Source organism: Onychostruthus taczanowskii, unplaced genomic scaffold (genome assembly GCF_017590055.1).
Source record: "Onychostruthus taczanowskii isolate IOZ18803 unplaced genomic scaffold, ASM1759005v1 scaffold131, whole genome shotgun sequence".
NCBI classification, from domain to species: domain Eukaryota; kingdom Metazoa; phylum Chordata; class Aves; order Passeriformes; family Passeridae; genus Onychostruthus; species Onychostruthus taczanowskii.
This window is the reverse complement of record NW_024498474.1, coordinates 866,469-891,061: the sequence shown is the minus strand read 5'-3', so window position 1 is coordinate 891,061 and position 24,593 is coordinate 866,469. Positions and strand designations below refer to the sequence as shown.

At 42.1% G+C, this 24,593-nt stretch overlaps 1 protein-coding gene across 25 annotated transcripts in view; it reads left to right on the top strand.

Moving 5' to 3' along the window:
- Window positions 1–24,593, top strand: part of ANK2 (ankyrin 2) — a 190,793-nt gene that overhangs the window by 38,374 nt on the left and 127,826 nt on the right. For 14 of the 25 annotated variants that reach the window (XM_041396872.1, XM_041396856.1, XM_041396863.1 and 11 more), the window contains exon 1: window positions 16,869–17,118. The exons of 5 other annotated variants lie outside the window; for them this stretch is intronic. In XM_041396872.1, coding sequence (XP_041252806.1) covers window positions 16,984–17,118 — 135 coding nt within the window. In that variant the 5' untranslated portion in view covers window positions 16,869–16,983. Of the gene's footprint in view, window positions 1–16,868; window positions 17,119–24,593 lie in introns of those variants that run through there. 6 more of the 25 variants (XM_041396875.1, XM_041396873.1, XM_041396865.1 and 3 more) reach the window with 1 other exon arrangement.

Here is a 24,593-nt window from a genome sequence, read left to right as displayed (position 1 = left end):
CCGTGTGACCATCACCTGTCTGGGTGGCAGCACCACAAACTGGCTGCAGCCCTGTGCTCCTGGGCTGGGACCAGAAGGTTCTGAGATGTTGTCACAGCTGCTGCCTGATGTAGCCCCGGGCTCTTGCAGTCCCCTGGTCCAGCAGAAGCAGTGAGCTGCTCACATCCTCTCTTGGCCATCCTTAGTGGTTCTTTAAGGATGAACAGAATTATTCCATGCTCAAAAACCGGGAAAAGGACTTTGCACACTGAATATTTTCTCTTGCGTTCTTTTCGAGATTGACTCATTAAAAACCGATTGACAAGGGACAGCTTTGCTTATCTTGCTTCCAAGTTGGAAATTTTGCCTTTTATGCAGGCCTGACCTTTTCTTGCAGTGTGGGAAAAAGGGTACGGTGAAAATGTGTATGTAAACAGCGCCCCAACCTTCTGAGTAGTTGTGTGCCTACCCAAATGTATTAAGAGCATTAAAAACCAGGTAATAACACAGCAGGTGAGCAGCTTCAAATATATAGATTTTATGGCAATTTAATTCCATTTTACCTGAGTTCAGGATGCATAAGGCCCAGCTCCACTGGCCTCTCGGTGTCTTTAGAGAGGGCTGCCTGTGGCTCACCCTTTGCAGAATGAGGCGAGGGAACCGGGGTGATTCCATGACGGTCACTCACTGAGTCAGCAGCCAAGCTGGAATTACAGCCTGGGAATCCAGCTGCCTAGCCCCTGGCTCTATGTAACACATGCTTGCTTCTCCCTGTCTAAAGTATTTCTCAAAGCAGACACAGCTTCCTCTCTCTGCATGTGACAAGTGTTGAAAAGATCTTCAAAACCCCACATAAAATCCCAAAGAAGAAACCTGTTATAAAAATGGATTCTGCTGCCAAATGAAACTAATTTTTCAATGTTACAGATGTGGTAAGCTGATGGCTGTTACCATTTTGCCATCAGTCATGAGGACAGAGTTTGACATCTGGTCTCTACTAACAGTTGTTGGGTCTTTATGTAGTGTTTTAAAAAGGTTTAAAAAACTTTTATACCTTTTGGAAGGCCAGATTCATGAGTTCAGTATTCGTAGCATAAAATTTTCCACAGTATCTGGAATATTCATCACTGTTTGCTAAAAGACACTGAGGACCAACAGCATCAGGTGCATTTTGTCCTTCCCTTGACACCCTAAGCACAGCTGAGGCTCACACAGAGCTACTGCTGGACAATATCTGCAGAAAGACAAGGATGGAGGGATTCTGCTGTCAGCAGAATTCCAGAGTGTGTGGGGAAGAGTCAACATGCAGTAGGTGCCTTCCACTACTGAGCTGCAGGAGACAGGAAATGAGTTTGCTTTGTTTTACCTCAACAGCAGACATTGTTTCACGTTACCATCTCCTTTTTCACAAAAGAAGAAAATGAGAGACTTCTCAGATTCTAGAAAATGTTGTCAGATTTGTCTTAAGCCCAGGCCCACTTGAATTTCAAGCACATCTTTGGCAGGGTGGGTGTTTGTCATTGGGTACGTCGGCTCTGCACCGGGGCTGGCAGCCCCACGCTTCATCCCTTTGGAATGGGCCAGAGTTCAGTGAGGAAGGAGGACATGCAGGAACTAAGGAGTGCTTGGTGCACTAGAAAAAGGCATCCTGAGGAGGAGGAAGTCATGCAGAGATCCAGTTCTTTGCTCTTGGCCACTCCTCTGTTGGTTCGTGGATGCCAGCCTCTGTCTCACCTGGTGTGAACCTGCTGTGGGATCCCTGTGGAGTTCGTATCAGGATAAGGCAGGGAAAGAGTCTCTCACTGCTTGACCTCTGTATCCTGCAGCTTTCAAGGTTCATTGCAGCTTTAACCTGCTGTTCTTTCCTTAGCACAGAATACGTCGTGTCTGTTCAGTGTTGTGTTGGTTGCCTTGGCAAATGTCTCTGTGATTCACTAGAGTTTCTAGATGTTTCAAATGCCTCTCCAGCCATGAAAAAGACCCTTTTTGGTGTTCTGTGATGGAGTGTGTGCGTAGGAGGTGCCTATTCCTGATGCCCTTTGAGCATTTTCCTTCTGTATCTCAAGCTAATATTTTCCTTATGGAGCTATTTCTGGGAGTGAAAATAATACCTCGCTGGTTTGCTTCCTTGTGAAATGGAACTTCTTTAGATGATGTTGCACTTCTGAATAGACTGGGACTTGCTGCTTCATTTTCTCAATGTCCTGTTTGAGGGGTGTGATGTGCATGGGCACAAATACACAATGTTCTGAAGTGAAGCAAGATTGATGATCTCCAATTCCCTTGCTTCTGATGGGAAAGGAGCAATTTCCAAGCTTAAATTTGCTCACCTTTATATTGTTGTCTAATCATTCCATGATTTATATGTGGTATTTCAGTTAATTTCCTTGGTAATTTTTGAAACACAAGATTTAGTTAATCTTAATAAATCATATGTAGACAGTATTTCAAAACACAGATAATTTATCTCAAGGTGGTTTTGGTATTGTGGGTGGCTGTGCCCCTTCAGAAGTTTAAGTTGAATTAATCCATATCTGGAAGACTGGGGAAAAGATTAATAGGGTCTGTTGGCTTTATTGTGTGAGACACTGGATGCAGGAGGAGGAAAATTTGTTTCTGGAATGCTAAATCCCTTTGCATTGTAAAGCTTGCTGGGTGCAATCATGGCAGACACTCTAGATTTGATGGCTGCATTAACTCATTATGTGATTGTTTCTATGAAGTTATGAAAGTGTCCAAAACACCCAGGTTCCCATCTCTCCCTTTGTCTTCACCAGTAACAAGAACTTCTGCTGAGCTTTTAAAAGAGCAACCTAGAGGGAGGAGAAATGTCACCCCCTGCCTACGGTGACTGTCCACCTATCCTGTCTCTGCAAATTTAACTTAGCAGAAATGATTTTAGAAAGTTGAGAGAGCATTTGCACATTGTAGGAAATCATCCCTGATAAACTTTTCTGGCTTTGGGGATGGATTTGTTGACCTCCTTCTGAAATATTTTGTGTCCTTTAAATTCATTACTTTTCTTGCGCCACTGGAAGAATTATTATGTGATGTTTGGGCAGCTTTGCGTTAAGCAATTAAAAAAATGTTTAATGAGGATATCAGATGTTAAACTGTGAAGTGTCAAGCTTTTTGAAGTCTGGCTTCTGTAATTTAGTCCCTCAGGCTTTTCCACTGAACTCCTGGGGAAAGTTTGGCACCTGAAGTGAGAGCGGCGTATGAGCTCCGAGTTGCCAGTTTAATGGTGAAAGCTGGAGCCGTGCCTGCTGGATGTATTTGCCAATCTATAGTGCATCCAGAGGGTGGGAGCAGGGAGGCTGGCCCTGAGCAGGGGAGCAGGAGTGCTGCCATTCAGGCACCACCTCGTTCCCTGAGACTGTGCCACCTACACAGCTGGCAGACAGATGGATGGTCACGCTTTATTGACCCGACTCCGCTCACAAAACATCCTCTGGGTTACTTTTGGGGAATGTAGGTGTTACTTCAGGTGTTGTAAATTAAGAATTCCTGTTCTCTGGGTCAGTCTCAAGCAGCTCCTTTTGTGCACTTGTGGTACTGGTGGTTTTGTTTGAATGTCTGATGAGCTCTTCCATACTTACCTACATCTTGAAGAATGTGCCTCTTAGCACCCTGACCTTTTAGCCCTAGGCAGCAAAAATAATTTTTTTTTTTCCTGTTCAGTCCATGGGGTTGTCCAGGTAGGTTTAGATATTCCCCACTGTTACACAGTTATTTATAGTATTGGAGCATATAATAGGAATTTCTGAAATCTGAGAAATGTAATTAAGTGAATTTCAGGTGGTTCACAGAGGTGGTGACGTTCAAGGGTTTTCTCTTGGTAACTATGAAAGTTTCTTCTATTGTAAATAGCTGCTTATGTTGTATATTATGGTATATAATATTGCAAATGTTGCTCACAGTTTTTCAGAGTTTTCTTCAAAACCCTGTTAACCCTCATTCCTATGTTAAGGCCTTCCATGTACATACAGATGAATAGCTTGCTGGCCCTTTATAAGTGACTGAAAACAAGGCTGCAATTAAAAAAAATGTCTGTAATTGCCTTCTATTTGTTGATGCTAAGGAAGGATTTGGCATGTTAACCTCCCCAAAACCTAGCAGGTTCATTAGCTCCTTAGGGCTTTGGGAAATAGACATTTTAGGGAGGTGAGCCTAAGTAGGTTTCAGAGTACACATTTCTGTTTAAGGTCAGTTTTTTGTCCTCCAGCAGAATCCTTTTCTGATGAAGACAGGATAAGAATGAACAGAAGGAGGAAGGGGAGGGAAGTAACACAAGATTAAAGAAGTTACCCTGTTTGCCTGTGCTCTGAAGCAGCCCAGTGAGACTGATTGTCTGGGTCAGGAAAAACTCGCAGTGTTTCATATTTAGCAAATATTAGTGTGATGCTGTTCTTGTACGTGACCCGAGGAGGGGTGTGGATTTCTCTTGGCCTGATAATTTAGATCTGCCTTCTCTTTATTCCTGTATGTGAAATAAAGCAGCATTGACAAGTGGTGTTCATCCAAAATGAGTGTAGCTCTTATTTCCCCAGGCTGGTAGAAAATGATTTCAGCCAATAGAACCATAATTACAAGCCTTTCTAAGCTGTTTTAGGTTGAATAATTTAAGCTTGTTTTAAATTATTTACTCTTTCTGGCCTGTGCTATGCCAGGATGTCTGACAGAGACATGTCACTGCCCAAAACCAGTGAGGCTGACAGTGCAACAGGAGACTCGAGCAGACAAAAGCCACTTCGTGCCTCTCTGCTCAGGCCATGATTTACTGGGGACTGGACCCTCTGGAGCCTTCTTGTTCCCCTGCTTCATGTCTTTTTAAAGGCACCAGAGCAGCAGGGAGGAAAGAAATCACGTGCATTGTGTTGATTTTAGTCTCGCTGCTGGAGCGAGAGGAGGCAGTAACGAAGATTTCCCAAAAGGCACCCATATGTGAGTGGAGAATGGTGAAGCTCAGCAAACCTCTTCTGTTTTTGCTGATGAGCATGGTGCTGGACATCAGAGCTGCCCAAAGGAAAGGAATCCTTGCTGCCCTTCACATCTCTAGGCCAGGGGGACTCAGTTCTGCTCAGTTAAGTCAGGTAACAGTGCAAGTTATCTCTATCTTGGTCTCTCTGCAGGGTGTCCATGGGTTTAATATCAGCTCTGTTTAGTTACTATTGGGAGTCATGGAATCACAGAATGGTTTGGGGTCAGAAGGGTCCTTAAAGCCCATCTCATTCCACCCCCTTCCATGAGCAGGGATGCCTTCCACTGGACCAGGGTGCTCAGGGCCCCATCCAACCTGGCCTTGCACACCTCCAGGGATGGAGCACCCACAGCTTCTCTGGGTGACCTGTGCCAGGGCCTCCCCTCCCTCACAGAAGAGAATTTCTGCCAGATATTCCAACTGGCCCTGCCCTCATTCAGTGTGAAGCTGTTGCCCCTTGTTATTGAAACAACACTCTTGAAATATATACATTAAAACCTCAAAACTTCATGTAGCAGCAAAAGGAAAACCAGTAATTTTCCAAATGATGCCTATTTTTCCTTGTCTTGTTCATGGAAAAGCTTATGAACAGACACCTTTTCAAAGTGTTTTGGTACAGTGGTATGACTGAGCAGGATGAATTGAATAAAATCTGAAATGCTGATGTGAGCCTTAAATTGCCAAGGCAAGCTGCAGTGTGCAGAGCAGGGTGGCTTTCACGAGCACGGATTTGTTTTGCAAAATTTGACATTTGCTGGAGACAGAAAGTGATACAGATGAAAAAAGAAATATTTTGACTGGTCAGTGCAACTGCTGTATCGCAGTTAAATTTTCCCGAGGAAATGCAGAGACTCCATAGCAACTAGATGGATGTGTGCTATTTTCCCCATGCTGCTGCTGTGTTTTCCTGGGAGAATCCAGCATCCCCCGCTGCCCCCACAGCCACGGCGTCTGTGCTGCTTGGCACACGGCAGCCACTGGCCACTGACTGCATCAGGGGTATTTTTAGGGTCATGAAAAATCCTCCAAGTTGTATTTTCCCCCTTTTCTTTCTTTGGTGAGCACAGCACCAAGCCTGCAGTGCTGTCTGAAGGGTAGACAAAGCACTCAGGCGCTCCTTGGGTAATAATTGATTTACCAACCTCTCCTTTCCTGGGATGCAGGTATTAGCACTGGGTACTTCAACAGAGCTGTGTGCACCCTCAGGTGGTGCAGGCTATGAGCCTGGGGAGTGATGAGGCCCTGGAAAAGGTTTCCCAAAGAAGTGAAATCAGAAATAATTAATAGCTGTGCCCAGAGCCAGCTCTGCATTGCAGCACGAGTTCTCCCAGGCTTAAGGAAGTACGTGCTTGGCTGTCTTCCCCGGATTTCTAAGGAAGCCTAGCACGGAACCTGTGTGGTGTAGGGTTTGCTGATGCTCCCGGTGCCGGCGGGGTGGCACTGCAGTGCCGGTGGGAGGGCAGACGGGATGGGATGCGTTTCCTTGCAGAGCCAGCTCAGGGCTCAGTGTCCCTCCCTGTTCCATGGAGGACTTGTCCCTGCAGCCGTGGAACAGAGCTCTGACACCAACCTTAGCGTGCTTGCTCTGAGCAGTGCTTGGGAATTCATTGAAACAGAGGAGTGAAGGAAATTGTCTGAGGGCAGCTTAGGAGGATCCCAAGTCCTGCTACAGCTGATGAATATGCAGGTGGCTGTAAAGGTTAATTAACACCTGTTTTCCCTTTATTGCAGTTTAGCCATTTTTGAACATCATCTGGCTGGATTTAGCAGCACACGTTCCATTATTTTGGACAATAAACCATCATTATGCTGTAGTCTCTGCACGGTTGTAATAATGATCATTGGCCCAGAAGTGTGAAACGCAGGAAGGAGTGTTTTATCCTTTTTAAACCAACTTCAATGTGCAAGCTTAATGATACAAAAGCAGAAGGCTGGAGAGGAAGCAGCCTCCTTCTGGAAGAGGTGTTTGAGATGGAGAAGGAAAATTTATAGATAGGGAACTGTAATTAAAAGTCATAAAGGAACACTTGGTTTTATAACACTATATATAATAACCTTAACTCTTAACAGAATAGCTTAACCCTGAAATATTTGCCAATGATTTCAGGAGATTTAGATTTTTTTTCCAGATGATTTCAGCCAGGAGATAATTCACCTCCTATTACATAACCATCTTAGTGATTTATATTTTCCAATGTAATTTTTAAACATGTGTGCACTTTCCATAATACAGCTCTGTGATTGAAGGACAGATTATGTGTGGTGGGAAATAATGGCACACAAATGTACCTTGAGGTCCAAAATGTTCTTTATATAATTCTTGTGTGCTGTGACCCCTCCTGTCCAAATCAGCCCGTTGTTGGCAAGAGGAGAACCTTGGTGTTCTGGCACTATTTATAAATTTAATACCCTTCTAAAAAGAATTATTAAAATAAATAGAGAAGCAGAAAGCACTGGAAAATCACAAACGGAGTTGGAGAGAAATCTGCAAAGGCAGAGGGGTAAAATGAAGTTGATTTTTCCTAACACCTGGAACTTGAGATGCTCATGTGCCTTTTTCAGAGCAAGCATGCTTCCTTGCAAAGCATCTAGTGCACTTCTAGCCCATCTGAACATAAGGTCTAAAAAGTCTTCTCTGGTTTTACTGTTGACAGTGATTTGCAGCAGTTGAGATTCTTCCCATAATGATCCTTTCAATTCTGTAAGGACTATCTGCAATATGTTTTGCTGCCTATTTTATCCTGGAATCTCCCATTACTTCTTAACATATGGAACTAAGAGTAGTGCCTTGAGATTATTAATACAGAAGCTTGGTGGAACTTTAATCCCCTTGGAGATGGTGGAGGTGGGAGACGAAAAACAGGGTCAGAGAATGAAAATCTTCCTTTCCCAAGTGCTGCTTCAAGGCCTCAGTGTCTTTGTCTTTGATATTAGTGAAAGTGTTGAAAAATTAAAAATAGATGCTTTCCTGCTGTGCAAAGACAGTGCAGGGTGGGGTGGTGGTTGCTGATCAGGCAAGAAAGAGTCCAAGTTCTGCCATGTAGGAGTTGTCAGACCCTGGAACAGGCTGCCAGGGCCCTGGTGGAGTCACCATCCCTGGAGGAATTTGAAAGATGTGTGGATGTGGCACTTGGGAACACGGGTCAGTGGTGGCTTGGCAGTGCTGGGGGAACACTTGGATCTTGTCCATCCTAAATGACTCCATGATTCTGTGGCTGATCAATGAGGCTCTGGCTTGTAGAGAATCTGGCTGACAGAACTGCCATGGGGTTTATTTTCTTTGATTTTTGTCCTTGACAGTCCTTTAGTGCTGGAGGGAGTTGGAACAGTGAGTGAGGGAGGACCTCCTGGCCTGGGATCACTGATCCTACTGTGATCCAAAGGCAAAGACCAGGCTCACTTCAGTGGGTGCTAGAACAGGCTCAGGGAGAATGGGTAGGAATAGACAAATGCTCGTTATCTCCCCACAAATGAGTCATCTCTGCAGTAATAAAGAACTTCATTTGTCACTGTGAATGCAGCAGGACTTTTGGAACTCTCACATAGGACCTGAGGTCTTTCACTTGATATTCATCTGGCCTGGGAAATGGTAGCCTCTTCAAGTATTTTCTTATACAAAATTCCTATATTTTAGAGAATCATGGCTTAATAGATGTGCTTTTACTTATCTTGGGGGTTTGGCTATTGTTTAACTCACAAATTCCTTTTTCCCACCCCTGTTATTTTTACTCATTTTGAGTGGGAATTGCAAATTCAGATGGGAATTGTAGTGAACCTGAGGAAGTCCTGAGATGTGGGGCTTTGTCAGTGGCTGCCTTTGTGACCTCGTACTCTTTCACTTCACCAGTGTTGGACTGCATTATCACATGACTGCTTTATAGGCATTTGTATCTCAAATACAGAACACACCTTGCTGTTGTTCTGAAAGGTCATCTGGATTGAGCTTTGAAGCTACAAGTCTTAGAGGAAAAGAAGTTTAGTGCTGCATTCCACAAAATAGGGAGTTGCTTCCAATGAGATGGGCATCTTGGTTCCTCTTCCCTGTTGATTTAAAGTTAGTTATTTACTGTAGTACAGACTAAGGAGCAGTTCAGCTATTTTTTTTTCTGTTGATGAGCACTTAAAGAAGTCCATGGGATTTCCCAGCTCGGGCTGGTTGTAGGAGAAAGTTACTCTCAGAAAGGAAGGGTAACAGGAGGCAGGTTGGAATAACCTGGAATCTATTTTAATAGATGTGCTTTTACTTATCTTGGGGGTTTGGCTATTGTTTAGCTCACAAATTCCTTTTTTCCCCCCACATTATTTTTACTCATTCTGAGTGTAAATTGCAAATTCAGATGGGCATTGTAGTGAACCTGATGAAGTCCTGAGATGTGGGGCTTTGTCAGTGGCTGCCTTCATGGCCTTGTACTGGGCATGGGTTGGAATAAACTGGAATCTATGTCTGACCTTTCCTATTACCTAATAGGAAATATATTAATGTTCCATTCCATGTAATTGAAATTTTATATATTTCTGTCCCAGTTGGTGTTGGGAAGATGCTGTCAGAGAGGAAAGATTGAAATCCAGTATTGAGAGAAGGTGTTGGAGGTGGGAGTGGTTTGTGGAGGTTGTGACCTATCTTCCATCTTGTCACTGCCTTGGGGCCAAATTTTGACATGGGGCCATGGAGGCCAAATAAATGAACTGTAACAGTGACAGAGCAGGGCTGGCAAGAAGTAATGCAGATGGGAAAAGGTGCTCCCAGCTGGAAGAGGCTGGATGTCCTGAGGGATGGAATTCTCTGCTGCTTATTTGGGTTCTCCTGCCTGCCTGGGCTCTGTCCATGCTGGAGTCTTGGGGCTTTGTGAAGGGTGGGTGGGGGAGTGGTCGTGGCCAAGGGTTCTCTTGGGACACTGTAGGGTACATAGGAGAATTCAGTAGCAAAATGTATTTGGTAATGATCAAATGTTACTGTTATAATGTAGCATAAAATATCTAATAACTGCTGTAGCCCTTTTCTTGCCATAAAAAATTTGGAAAGAAAGCCATAGGCTTTATGCAAGGTTATTTAGTAAATGTTTGTGTTTGTTGCTGGCAGTAAATCTGTGGGTTTATGTATGTTTGGGATTTCTGCTGGTTTGCCTGTTTTAACTGAGTTCCTTTAATGGACCTTACTAGCACTTAGTTTTGGTTCTTATGTAATTATGCTGTTTTTTAAATTGCATTATTGGGTTTTGAGAGAAACCGGGGGTTTTTTTTGTGTGGATATGTTCATGCTGCCATGTTCCTTTCCACAGCTTGTGGCTTCCAGGCAAGCCAGATACGAGTATTGTTCATTAGTTATCAGTGTCTTCAGAGATAGCAGACCGAGAAGGGGTAACTCCTGTCTGCTGTGCAGTTTAAATTTGGGCTTGTGCCCCTGAGGGCAGGTTTTGTGTGAATCCCATCTGCTGGGCACTACTGAGAACTGCAGAGAACCTGTGAAGCTGCTCCTCTTTCAGAAGTTTGTGGGTTTGTTTTTTTGTTTTTGTGAAAGGCGTTGTCCTGTTCTGTGCTTCCCTGAATTTTCTAATATCTTATCTACAAAGCTAATGTTCATTTGATTATCTCTTTATTATGTGTTTATTTCTTATAAAAATGTGTAGTTCTTAAAACCGTGGTTACTTTGCCTCATGTTTAGCAGTCACGGGATGTGCACCATTATTGTGCATCTCACAATGTCATGAGTTAGCAGTGGCAGCTGAAGAAAGTTTTACAGCATCCTTAGGATTTCTCTGCAAATAAATGGCTCGGTTTTGTCATTTTTTGTGCCTTCCTTGGCTCTTTCTAATTTATAGACACTGCTGGTTTTAACAATCCTGAGAGACTACAGTGCCCAAGCACTTGCTTTGTCAGTTTGTCATAATCTCCCAATTTCTAATTTGTTCATGATTCAGAATTACAGCAGAATTTGATGCAGACTTGTTTGCAGATGATGTGCTTTTCCTGATGACCTCTGGTGCTTCTGTCAACTTCATGGAGGTGATTTGGTTTTTTCCCAGGCTGGCAGGCCTTAAGTAGCTGATGAATGGTGTGAAGGTGTGTTTTCAATCACAAGATCTCAAGTTGTCTGTTTAGAACTGTGTGTGTGGCTGCGATAATGAAGTTTAGTCACTTACTCAGCAGACTTATTTGTTTTTCATGCTATTCTGGCCCTCGTTTGGATGATGTATGTCACTATAAGGCACAAATTGCTTGCTTACAGAAACAAAAAATCTTGATTGTACTCTGTTAGAACCCTTTTGATCATAGGGAATTGCTTTTGGAAGATTGGAATATTTTATTTATCATCTACTGCAACTCTGTCAGTGCAGGGAAAGGCAAAATATTAGACAGGAGTGATACAAACCCAAGCTTTCAAGTACTGTTTGTTGACATGTGATGAATAGAGCACATCATTTTTTCCTTTCATGGCTCACTGTCTCTTCAAAAATTGGGCAGATGAAGCCTTTGGAGCCTCTTCCAAAGTGGAAGTGTGTTCATCCACATCAGAGCCTTGTTAAAGGCAGAGACTCGGAGTCAGTAACGCTGGATTCTGCTTTGTTTTCCCAAGTAGCTGTTGGTGCCATTAGCTGAGCACATAAAACACAGATTGGAGAATAGAAAAATTGCAGTTTTATGGCTGCACTTCAACTAAATGTGGGTGCACTGGGCATGGCCAGGTTGTTTTAAGCATTGGTACAGGTATATTCAGTGTGTGTGCACCTGTACCTAGATCAGTGTGCATTAACTCATATTGGTGTGGGAATTGGGGCATTAGGTTCAGATTATTTTCAGTGGCACTAATATTCTCTTTATGTTTGTAGTTCAACCATTAGGAGCAAATCATTAAAGCAAATATTCAAGATATAATGATTTTCTAATGCGAATTATAGTAACTCTTGTTTCTAATAGATGTGTTTAATGGGCCCCAAGATAACAGACAGGCACAAGGTGCAAAATAAAATAGAAACCAAGTAAATGAACTCTGGGTTTTCACTTAAGAACCTGTGATGGACCACTTTGTATCATTTACCATCAATGATATACAACATAACAGCAGCCCTTAGTACAATGGGTGAGGGAAAGCTGAAATCAGGGGCACAGTACTAACCAAAAGTGTGTAATTCTTTGAGGATTCCTGAGAATGTGCTCTTTAGCCAAGGAAAAATTATGCATTTAACATTATTTCATTCCTCATTGAATTAATTGATTCTTTTAAACTACAGTAAAGCAAAAGATGCAACACGTGTCGAACTTCATACATTGTATTCCTGTGTATGTGAGGCAAACTGTCTCTGCTATGTTAAATATGTAGTCCCCCACAAAATGATTTTATATCAAAATAAGCCATATTTGGTTTTGAAAATTGTGTCAAACTCATAAGAGATCCAACAGAAGTGACAACTTCAGAAGCCTCTGCATTTCAGCAACAAGAGCTTAGGAGACTTGGGGGGTTTCAGAATCAGCAGTGAGCTCCTGCTGTTGTATTCAGAAGGGAAAATTGGATTATTTTCTTGGAGAACTGTGGCCTTACTTGATATTCCAAATTCAGAATGTGATAGCTTCACAACATCCTACAAGATGGTTTAAAGCAGAATTAGTATCTGGTCTGTGTTAAGGAAGAAAAATCAGAGCTAATAAAGGGCCAGAGATTTGATTTAGATTTAGACTGATGCAAATAGGCACCAATTAGAGCTTAGTGGCACAGGAGGATAGAAAAACCGTGAAGCACTCAAAGAATGCCTTAGTTCTGTTGAAATGTGCAAAAAAGCTATTTTGGGCACAAGAAGTGATAATTTATTTTATAGCTGTGTTGGCATGGGTGGGCCAGAGCTGCATCTTAACCTTTTACCCTCAGGTTGTCTTTGAATATTTCTCCTTGCATCGATTTTTAGTTTTGTGATTAGTCAACAGTCTCTGTAAGATTTCCCTTGTTACTCAGTGCTTCGTGTTAACGTGTGCCTTTCATTGCCCATGCGGTGGAACCAAGGCTGAGAGGGAGAAGAATTATTAGCTGCAAATTTTTTATGAGAAAAATAGGTGATATGTAAACTGCTGTGCCCATGAAGGCATCTCTGTGAAATCTGGGGTTGGTTTTTACCTTCTTGTGCCACACCTGTCATCCAAAAGCTCCTGTATCTGTAAAGTAAGAATGTGTTTGTTTTATCTGTGGAGTGCTGGAGGCTCAGGTGCCTTTTTGTATATATTTTATACTTTGCTATCCATGAAAGAATGTTTTCAGGATCTGTAGGATGCAGTGCCAGCAGGATCTGTAGCTGCAGTGATTAAACCTCAGCTTCTCTCTTTCCTTTTTTTCATAGTGGCTAAAATATATATGGTGCCACATGGATTAAAGGCTGTCCAGAGAGGCTCATTAGGCTTAATGTGTCAAATGATTCATCATCAAAAGCAGAGCAAGTCCTTTATAAATGGCTCAAAATAGATTTTTTGGAATTGATTGGACTCAAAATACTTGAGTCAAAGAGGATTATTTTGCTAGGTTTTCTGGAGCAGACAATGGCTCCTTTGTAAAGGCTGCTTAGGCTTTGGGAATTGCTTATTGTGGTCTCTGTGACCAAAGGAAGAAAAGGCTGAATTTTTGGGAAATAGTGATCTCATCAGTGTCATTGTTGTAAAGCATAAAGGTGGACATAAATGATATAAAGTCATGACTCATGAGAGTTTATTGTCTACATGAGCTCAAGATCTGACCCAAAATAATTGCTAGAAGCAAGTGAGCTCTCTTGTATTTGACCTTCCCACAGAAATATCCCCAGGAGTGAAAGACTTTGCATTTAGGAATCATTTCAAAGTTCAGGGATCTCATAGAAATATACAGGTCCCAGCGCAGTCTCTTTTCTCTCTCTGTTTTGTAAATTTTTTTTTTAATTTTTAATTACTATGTTTAACCATAAAAGTGTCATGGGGAATGGCTCTTTGGGGAGAGGTTTAACAGTAATAAAAGTGGAGATTTATGTTGCTAACAGTTATTTGCCTTGATACATGGAACTCTTTCTCTCTGCTTTTTTTTTTTTTTTTTTTTTTTTTTAGTTTGGTTGTTTTTCTATATATGTATATTTTACTAATAATGGCAAAAATAAACTGTAAAGAAATGTTTGTCCTGGCAGCAGAGCAGTTTTGCTTCTGTTGCTGCCTACCTGAGTGTGAGTGACTATCCTCAGTCCTGTTTCATCTTTAAATGCTCAAGCTTTGCCATTCCTGGACTGTGGAATGGCAGCCCACCAAATGAACTCTCCATCTGGAGATGAGCTTATGGCTTGGATTTTGCTGTTTCTCACTTGTTGGTCTTTGAGGTCTTGGCTGGGATTTTGCAAGTCACTGCAAAGCGGAGGGTTTGTACCACACTGCTTTTTTTGATGAGAGTATCTAGCCATTGCAACATTTACTATGAGAATCTTTGGGAAAGTTGCAATTCCCAAAACTTTGCTGAGGGCTTTATTGGTTTGTGTTGCCCTAAGGCTGGCAATCATAAGTGCTGCAGGCTTAGGAACACTCAGAGAAACCAGAATGTTTCCCCATTTGGGGGGAAAAGAGGGACTCTGCCTTAGCATCAGTTCTTCAACACATGGGATACTCTGCTCTCCTTCTTGCAGACTCTTTAAGTTCAGTTTCTGAAGGTTTCCTAGGCAAGGGAGTAGTAATTTTCCTAGGTAAGGGAGTAAACCAAAGGAGGTTTAGAGTTAGTGCTGTGAAAAAGTCTCTTGGGCTGCTGAAGAGGGCCGAGGTGCTTTGGCACGAGCTCTGTGCCTGCAAACCGTGCCTCTGGGTTTGGTTTCCTCACTGCTGCTGGCCAGGGGGATTTGCAGCCCTACCAAGACAGCAAAGAGCATGGGAATGCAGAGACACAGCAGCATGTTCCCCCACAAAGGCTTTGAACCCTGCAACATGCACTTGGTTGGGATACGGTGCCCCGGCTCTGGCAGGACATGAACGCGCTCGCTTTCTGAGTCATTTGCCCTAAAGTCTTGGGGCCACTTGGACAAACAACAGAAATATTGTTGAAAGGCTCTGGCAGAAAGCTTCTCCATTGCTCTCCCTCTGATGGCTGCACAGATTGTGGCTTTCCACAAGCAGCATTTCCCAGGAATGCCTGTTACTCAAGTTTTCCACCCTTTCCCCTGGAGTGGCACCTTGTGTTTTCCAGTAAGTTATTTGCATATTAAATAGCTTGCTCTATCCAGGGATTTGTAGTTCCAGTTTATGTTGGAACCTTGGGTAGACGAACTTTGGTCGAGTCAAGCATTTGGTGGGAGTCCTTCTTCCATCCTTTTATTTTGATAACAAAATTAAGAAGTTCTGGCAGTGTGTCCACGCCTTATTACTGCCACAGGGTAATACTTTGGAAGAGGTGAAGGAACTTGTTACCAGGTAATTATGGGCAAGTGAGCCTTGCACAAACATTCTGGAACAGTTGCCAAGTGCAGAAAAAAAATGTCAAAAGGGCAAAGGCAGCAATGTAACTATTCTGTGCATGTGTCTATCCAGCATGTATCCATCACTGCACCTGAGGTGATCTGTCTGGGAGCATCCATCAGCAAGGAACAATTACAGAGCCCCTTAAAATCTCCTCAGGATAATTAACAAAAAAGAAATCCTCATCAATAGTGGGGGGTTGGGAAGAGCTGGGTGTCTTGGATCATAACTGGTGGAGGGGAATTAGGTGGGAATCAATGGGATGCCACGGAGAGCTGCCTGCTGACGTGTGCTGCCCTACTGCCAATGGGCTGAAACTCAAAGGGAAAAGATTTGGCTGCTTGTTGCAACTCTTTGAGGATCTCTCTGTTTCTGAGGAATTTGGGGCTTAAATTTCCAAATACCTGCCCCACTCTGCTGGGCTTGTATGTGGAGGGTGGTGTATTCTACAGGACTTTGGTATCCGCAGACACTTTGTCCCCACTGCCTCTGCTACCCCCAGCTGGTCATGTTTGAAAACTGCCAAATAATTCTCAACTACCTTTTCCTTTTTGTTTTGTTTGGGTTTTGGTGGTGTGGTTTGGTTTGGCATCTTTTTAATTCTGCACTGAGCATCTTCTGGGTAAGAGGTAGATTGCAACATGCAATCCTGAACATTGTTTTTAGCCTAATGGGTGCAACCATGAGCAACCCCAACCTAGGGTGAATGCTCTCATGCTCAGTTTTAGTGGGATTGTTCTTATTTTCCTTTGTTTATTGGTTTTGTTTTGTGGGGTTTTTTCCCCTCAATTTTTAATCATAACTATTCTAACTAAAAGATTAACACCAGCCTTACACCAAATTGACAATAAAAATCCCAAACAAGACCAAAGACCAAACATGACATAGACGAGAGCAAAAGTGATCTAGCTGTAGATATTGTCCTTTTTGGATGCATTTGAGCTCATCTGAAATCATACCCAGGAGACATATCAATCCAAAGCAAGCTCATCACAGTTATTGGCTACATAAACATGAAATATCGTGTGAATCACTGAAATTAAATGCTCATGAAATCTGTGCTCATCTACTTTGTCTTGGTTTGTAAATACCAAGTAGACGTTGAAAAGTAGACTCGAATAAATAATAATTTTGAGTTGGAAACTCAGAAGGCATTAGCAACATTCTGAAATTCAGTGCTTTATGTAAGCCCAGTGAGACCGAGCAGGGCAGGGGAAAAAAATCAAAACATTGAAAGGCACGCAGGCGGGTAACTCAATAACCCGCGTGTGTAGGGCATTCCACCCAGCGGGACTTTAACTTTGCGAGCTGGGCCGGCCGGCTCCGTGCCGGAGAGCCGTCCCCCGGCCCACCCCACGCCATTGACATGCATAGCTGGCCTGGTAGGTGTAAAAATAGCCGGGCAGCGCCTGAATTGGAAATGGTCACCGAGCGCTGCCCGCAGTTGCCGGGGTTTCGGGTTCTCCGGGACACGGCACGGCTCGGCACGGCTCGGGGGGCCCGGGACCAGCGGCCGAGGAGCGGAGCACAGGCGGGATCCTCCTCCCGGCCGGGCACCCCTGCTCGGAGGGAGCAGAAGAGCTGATATGGGCAATGCACCCATTTGCCAGGCTTGTCATTCAGAGAAGGGCTTAAGGACACAAGGGAACATACAGGACTTGGATAAAACTCCTGATTATTATGGATACAACATCGAAGAAAGTAAAGAGCCCGAAGCCCTGGTAAGTTTGGCTGAAGAAAACAGGAATCGCAGGGAAAAATTCAGATGAGGGTTGTGCATGTTGCATTTGCAAAGGATGTCTTTGCTCAGGACCTTGCTGGATAGCTTGCAGTACTGAGGGATCCGCTAAACTTGTCCATACTGAAGCTTTGCTTTGCTGCCCTGACTGCGATTAAAAAGCAGCTGTCGCTGAGCTGTGCAGTGGCTTCAAAGCATTGCCAGCTACCAGAAGGTTGAGGTATGTGAAGAGAGAGCCCCGTGGGTGAAACAAGCCCAGCACAAATGGATATTATCCCGTTATCCTGGTTTGCACAACTGCTAGGAATGATCCTGTGTTGATCATTCTCCAAACTTGAACTCAGTAGTTTACTTTTGAGCTGCTGCCTGCCCAGTACATGATTTTGTTTTCTGTGTGCAATCGAGACAGAGCTGCACAGATCCTAATGCAGATGAGGGTTACAGTGAGTGGGACCAGGCCCAGGCAAGGGGTCACACTTACGGAGTAATGTCAGCATTTGTGCAGCAAACCAGAAGAAAGTCACTAAGATGTGAATGCTTGCATGGTATCTATGGCAAATGAAGTGTCTCTTCTCTCTTTTTTTTCTTTATTTCTCATTCTGTTTGAGAAATTAATTGAGTGGTTATTTCATTCAAAATTGGCAATGGAAGTATATAGTGTTAAAACTTGTGGCAAAATAGGAAGAGCAGTAACCTTCAGTGTCAGTGTATCCAAATCTCATTTTCTCTACAACTGATGTGTACTAGAATTGGTCTCAGTCTGACCTGATGCTTTGCACATGCCTCAATTACTGCAGAGCAATTACTAAGAACAGGTGAGCTGAGTTCCAGTGTTCCTAGGGGAAGAGGAGACCCAAGGCACTCCTAGCAGCAGCTCACAAGGAGTTCTGCACTGTCCTAGAAAACACTTTTGGTGCTGTCTTGGCTTTCTGGCAGCACATTTTTTTAGCTGGATTTTTCTGATCAGTTTTATGTTCTATTTCACTGACAACACAGCTGGACCCATTCTTCATAGAATCACAAAATGGTTTGGGCTGGAAGGGACCTTAAAGATCATCTAGTTCCCAACTTTCTAAAATAAAACTTTCTTCAAGCTAAAACATGGAAGTAACCTACTTCTTTGAGGATGCAGACAGGTGGTTTTTTTTTCCTCCTACTGCCTAGCAGTTTTTTGGCTGAATTAACAAATAATATCCAGTGTTTGTGATGGGAAACACACAGTCGGGGGAGGGACAGTGGGATTCCTTGGGCTGTGGGGGAGGATGGACCTGCCTCCACTGCTGAGGGTGGTTTCACTGGGCATTAGAGGATCTCCCTGAAGCTCTTAGCAAAGGTATGGAAGCCCCTGTGACACAAATAAGCCAAGTGAAACAGCTCTCCTGGCACGTCCAGCCTCTGAGCTGCCCTTCGGCATAAGGTCAGCCCTCAGAGGAGGCAGGAGTGAGCAGCATGTGATCTTCGAGGCTTCTTTTCCTTTTTGTTTTTCTGGATACTTTTCATTCAGCCTACGCAGCTTTTCGTAGCAGGCAGAGATCAGGCACTTTGATAGTCTTTGATGTATTCAATCATAAGATCTTGGCTTTATGTCACCCTGGTAGGGACTGGCCAAGTTTCTTTAGAATGTCTCTCTTGAATCAGGTTTACAGTGCTTGAGGGATTACAAAGGAAAGTTCCTTTATTTCCCTAAGAATGTTTGCAGTCTCTTATCATCCTTATGATTTCATACAAAAAAAAAGTTAAAAGAAAAAGAGGTGTCTCTAAATTAGAAATGTCAGTAAAGCTTTCTTCTGCAGGGAGAAATTGTATATCTATTTTTTCCCCCTGAACAGGAATATGGTATCCAGCACAGTACCCTGTTAGCTGTTATAGATTTCCTCTGCCTTTATGTAACTGCAGCCACGCTCCCTGTCTTGGCTGATTAAAAAGAGTTGCCACATCAAGCTGAATATGATGACTCCAGGATCCTTGTAGCAGATATGAGGCTCAGAACAATTCAGCTTATATTCAGCCACAAAATTGCTTTGCTAATCTAATCTTTTCTAACCTAAGAATTGAATGCAATCTGCTGCTTCAGAACCAGGTATTTCAGACTGCCTGGGACAGACTGCTCTGAGTTGCAGCCCAGGATTTTCCTACTGCAGCATTCATGGGAGTTTTTCCTCCCTGCTCAAGGCAGTGGATTTGCTAAGGTGAACTTGAACATCATTGTTGCTTTTCTGCAGGTGAAGTTAGGTGAAAGTGCTTCCTCTCTCTGGTGGCCAGAGCTGAATTGTTTAAGGTCTAGGCCTAGGATTACAAGATTCTTCATTTACTGCTTGAGTGTTCCATTGACCTCTCTGTACAAGTAAGAGCTGTGTGATGGGTCTTGCTGAATTAGCAACTGTGGTAACAGCATTTGCTGACATCTATTTTGGCCCATCTCAAAGCAGCATGAAATATGTTTTTCTGTTTTATGGAACCAGTACATTTGAATCAATGGGAGATCGGTTAATGGTGTTTGGGTGGGTAGAGCAGTTTGACCCTTTAGCACGGATGTTCACACATTTCTTTTATTAGGAAATGTCACTTTGACCATAGGGAATGAGAAATTGAGAGTGATAGGATTATCTGTCAACAGTCTGTCATAAACTTCTCTTACAGCCTGGATTTTTGTTAAGCCTGGTTATTACCCTGCTAAATAAGGTTTGGAGTGGCATCCTAATTCTTTCTAGAGGTGTTCTAGTATTATTACCTCTATTTAGGAACATCATCAGTAATGGAAACTTGCCATGGAAAGTTCTACAGTTACCAACACCTCAAGCATCTCAATATATGGTATCCAGAGGATCCTAAATATTTTTCCTTCCTTTAATATTAATCAGTTCTCCTAGAGAAAATTTTGGTTTCACATCAGTATTTAAGATAATTCAGTCAACCTGTGTGTCAGCTAGGAGACCCAAAACTCTTCCTGGGGCTCTCCTGAAGGCATCCGAAATCCTTACTGTTTCAGGATATAACTAAATGATTCTTTATGTCAAAGTTCAGCACAAGAAATGTTCCCATTAAACAACAGGATTATACATTTCTACTTTTTAGAGTAATGAAGATATTTCTAGTTTTTAGGATTAATCAAACTAGAAAATCTTTGATTCTCAAAACCCAAATCCTGTGGGGTGCTTGGTTTGTTGTTTTCCAGGGTGATTGGGGATCTTTTTCCTCTTTATTATTTTTTAAATGCAAAGAGTGTTTCCCAGGTACATTTCAGAGTCTGTTTTTTAGACCCGTGCTGATGATAATTCAGACACCCACACATTGTTTCCAAGCTGGGATTTATACCAGAAAGTTTCTTTTGGAGAAGATGAATAGCCCAGGGGAAGGACAGGGATTACACATGCCTGAAGTTCAGCAAATACTGATGCACTGTCTGTCCCTTGTTAGAACCCTGATAAGTGGTGTTGCTCTGTACTGTAAAATCAGCATGGATTAAAATAACATCTGTCATTTCGAGTACTGCCTTTGGAAGGGACATGCAGCTGGGGAGAATACTTTGATCACATTCTTTTCCATAGAAAACTATGCAGTTTTGCCTCAGTTCTCACAAATCCTTCATTGACACAGTACAGTCAGCAGCCAGGCCAGTATGGCAAGTTAATGAACGGAGTGGGAGGACTCCTACAGATGTCTGAGGCAGCTAAGGATCCTAAAAGGTTTATAGAAGGCATTTGCTTCTTGGCTCAAGGAAGGGGTGATTTTACATTAGTTTTCTTTTCCTCTTTTGTTGCTACTGTATTTGCCAAAGCTGGCCCAAATTCAGGAACAGGGTTAAGTGTGTATTTAAACCCTCCCTTTAGCAAATAACTTAAATCTGTTTAGTTTGAGGTCAATTAGACTTAAAGATGTAGTAAAAATTAAGCATAGTTTAAAGTGGTTTTTCAAAATATCCTTTTATTCTTCTCCTGGTTAAAAACAAAGCCAAAGTGATCATGCATTTGTGCATTCCAGCAGACAGAAAAGAATGGCTGGCTGGTATCCTGCAAGCTCTGGAATTTCACAGAGTTGGCAAAAGAGTCAAAGGTGTCAAAATATAACAAGCAGTTTAAAATTAAAGTAATTCCCTATGAATAATTGAGATTTTTCCTATCAATAACAAGAGATGGAATAGCTGAAGCCTGGCTTTTCTACTAGTAAAAATTAGAAGTGTCTATCAGCACTACTAATTGTTCAGTTGTGTCTGTTTGGAGCAACATTGGAGCAGGAACTGGTGTTCAGGTAAGGCTGTTACCTGGGCAGTTTCCTCCTCCTTATGTTACTCAACAATATGTTTGTTGGGATCATGTAGCATCAATAAAAAATGTCTTAAATTTCAAATGCAGCTTTCTGAGAACAGTCTCATGAAAAGATATGAAACTGCCACAGAACTGTTTTATGCAAATCTTGCATTCACCGGAAGTTGATGAATATATGTTGGACTTGTAATACATTTTTTATTTATAATGTGCATAAATCATAAATCACTTAACCTAGTTTATTTTCTGAGCTTCTTTTTTTGTCATAATTCTTTCCATCTCCAGTCATACCAATGAAAGTAATTTCTTGAGGACGCTCTAAATCTTGAATCGTGCTGCACACAGTATCTCCTTTGGGTTGCAGCCTCTTTGTCTGACACAAGAAAGCTTTTACCAAGATGTATAATAAATGGAAACAGTATTACCCTTCCCACCTGCTCTGGCAATGCATGATTTTAGCCCCCACACATCCCTTAGCAGAGCTAATGAGAGAATATTCATTCCCAGGAGCGCAGCATATACTGGGAGGAATCTGGTCAATGCTATCCCAGGTTTCTGGGTCAGGGAATAATTTTCTGTGTTTGAAAATGTTTTGATTTGAAATCAAGGATTGTTTGAATCCTGGATCATATGCAGTGTATAGCACAAAAGCTTTCTCTCTTCTTGTACTGATTTCACCGGCTTGTTATTACAAAATATTGTTTTGCTGATAATATCCACAGTCTTGATGGCAAAGTGTGGGCCGTGTCCACAGTGTCTGCAACAGCGTGGTGAGGGCAACTCCAGCTCGGTGCCAGAAAAAGTGGTGCCAGCTTTTCCATGTCCTTCATGATGTTCTATGATTAATTGGCCTAAGTACTTGAAGAGCCTTAAATTATTCAGGTTCATAATATGTGCTTTAAAGAATATTTTTATTTTTCTGATTTATAGCCATGAATATCAGCCTAGGGATTCAGACCTTTGACTTTTTAAAAATAATTAATTACTAGATGCTATTAGCTCCATCTTGGCAGAGAATATTTAACTTGCTAGAGATCTCTTGCCTCTAAAAGCTTATCTCCCTCTTCACATCTCACAAATCCTGGGATTCTTCTCGTTAACAAATATTAGTTTATTGTAAGGCCAGTTGTCTTTTTCCTGGATAAGAACTTGTTCTACATTATGAGAACATGATGTTTGTTTAGTGAAAGCTGCTATTTTAGAATTAAGGGCTTTTCAGTTCAACTATTCATGAACAAATTCCATACAACCAAAGGTACACAGCAGGATGAATCTGATCTGAAATGCCTGTACGTGGTTGAATGGGAAAAGCTGAGTGATAAAAATTCTTGTTTTGATACTGAAATAAGAAAATTTGGCCTATTGTTCATCCAGGAATTTAGATACTGAAATTTCTTGAGGATCTGTGATTTAATCTGTCTTCCTTCATCACTCCCAATAAATGAATGGAATGGAAACGTACATTTTTATGGGCAAAGGAAGTGGCTTTGAAAGCAAAGCACTGTTCTATTTCTTTTCTTTCAGAAGATGAATGTTATTTCATTAAGGGCTGGGAAAATATGTGTCCATTATAGCTGTTAGTATCTCATTTAAGTCATTTATCAGTGTTAGATTACTGAGCCTGTGCTGTTGCAAGTGGAATATTTAGCTCTCATTATGGCACGTATATCAGAACTGCAGGCTCAGACTCTGCTCTGGGGGTTTAATTAAAAGCTAAACATATAAAAACCCTTTACCTCTTTGCTGTCAGTGCTCCATCTTCTAGTGTGATGTCCTTTGGAGATCAGCAGCACTTTCAGATCAATAAAAAAATATTCAGTGTACAGTAAGTAAAATGTGAGCCGCTGATAAACTTGCTGGCACGTTTTACAGAAAGTATTCAGTGAGGAAAAACATGTATTTGAATTCCCATCTTTTGCATCTGAATACTGGTGTGGAAGAAGGTTCCTTAATGGGCAAAAATCCGTACGTGAGGAGTGAGTTGGGGAATGGTAACACCTGGTCTGTGCCACTTTTAGAGTTGCACCCAATTAAACGATGGCTGCTTGGAACAGATGGCTCCTGAAATCAGAGAATAGCCAAGGCAACTGGGGCAAAATTCAGTGATTGTCTCAGGGGTAGGAGTTCAAACTGACACTTTAGAAAGGAGGGAATAAAAAACCCAAAAGGTATGTGTTCGAATAGCCAAGGCAACTGGGGCAAAATTCAGTGATTGTCTCAGGGGTAGGAGTTCAAACTGACTTTAGAAAGGAGGGAATAAAAATCCCAAAAGGTATGTGTTTGCATACCTGCTATTTTTTCCATTTGCATCTTTAAGTACTGAATAGCAGCATCAAGAAACCATGAAAATTTGAGTTTAGAAGGTGCAACTTTCCTTCTGCCACGAGCTGAATTCTCAACTCCAGGCATTCCCTGGATATGTTAACATGATGAGCCAGCAGTCAGTTAGGAGCTTCTTAATGAAGAAGAGTTCACAAGCTATCAGCATTTTGCTAATTATAGAAACAGCTGTTGTACAAACAGTGCCTCACAACTCTGGAGTTTTTAAATGGCATTAACACTGTCACCTCCCCCTGCCATATTGATTAATTGTGGCTTAATGCCTGCAGTGATAACACAGAATTCACTTGAACATTGAAGGTTTTTACCCAATAATGATTTGAGTTTCTTGACTTATGTGTAGCAGGTTTTTCTCATGTCCTGATCAGGGACAATATCTTCAAAAGTTACAGCTAAGTAAATTTTTCTCCATAAAATCAAAGCAGTACATCCCCAAGTCCATGCTTGAAAAGTAAGTCTGAAAGGGTTATTACTGCTCAGGTACACATTGTAATACACAAACAAAACAAATATGTTAAATTAAGGTGTAAGCATACTATTTGGATATTAGCTTGAGTTTTGAGTTATCTTTTTGTCAGCATTCCACTAACAAACTCTGTTTAGTAGATAAGAAATGTTCAGAGGCCTGTAGTTCTGGACTGTTCTTTCACAGAGTTATTTCTGATTTTGGACAGACTGAGGTCATTCAACTTACTTAGAGGGAAGAAAACCCAAATCCAACCTGCAGGAATAATCTACAGACACAATTTAAACTAAATATTTGATGGGTGATGTTAAGATGAAAGCTATCCTTTGAAAATTGAAGCCTTTTACTCCCCCAGTCTTCTTATGTGTGAAGCTGGTTTTCACTACC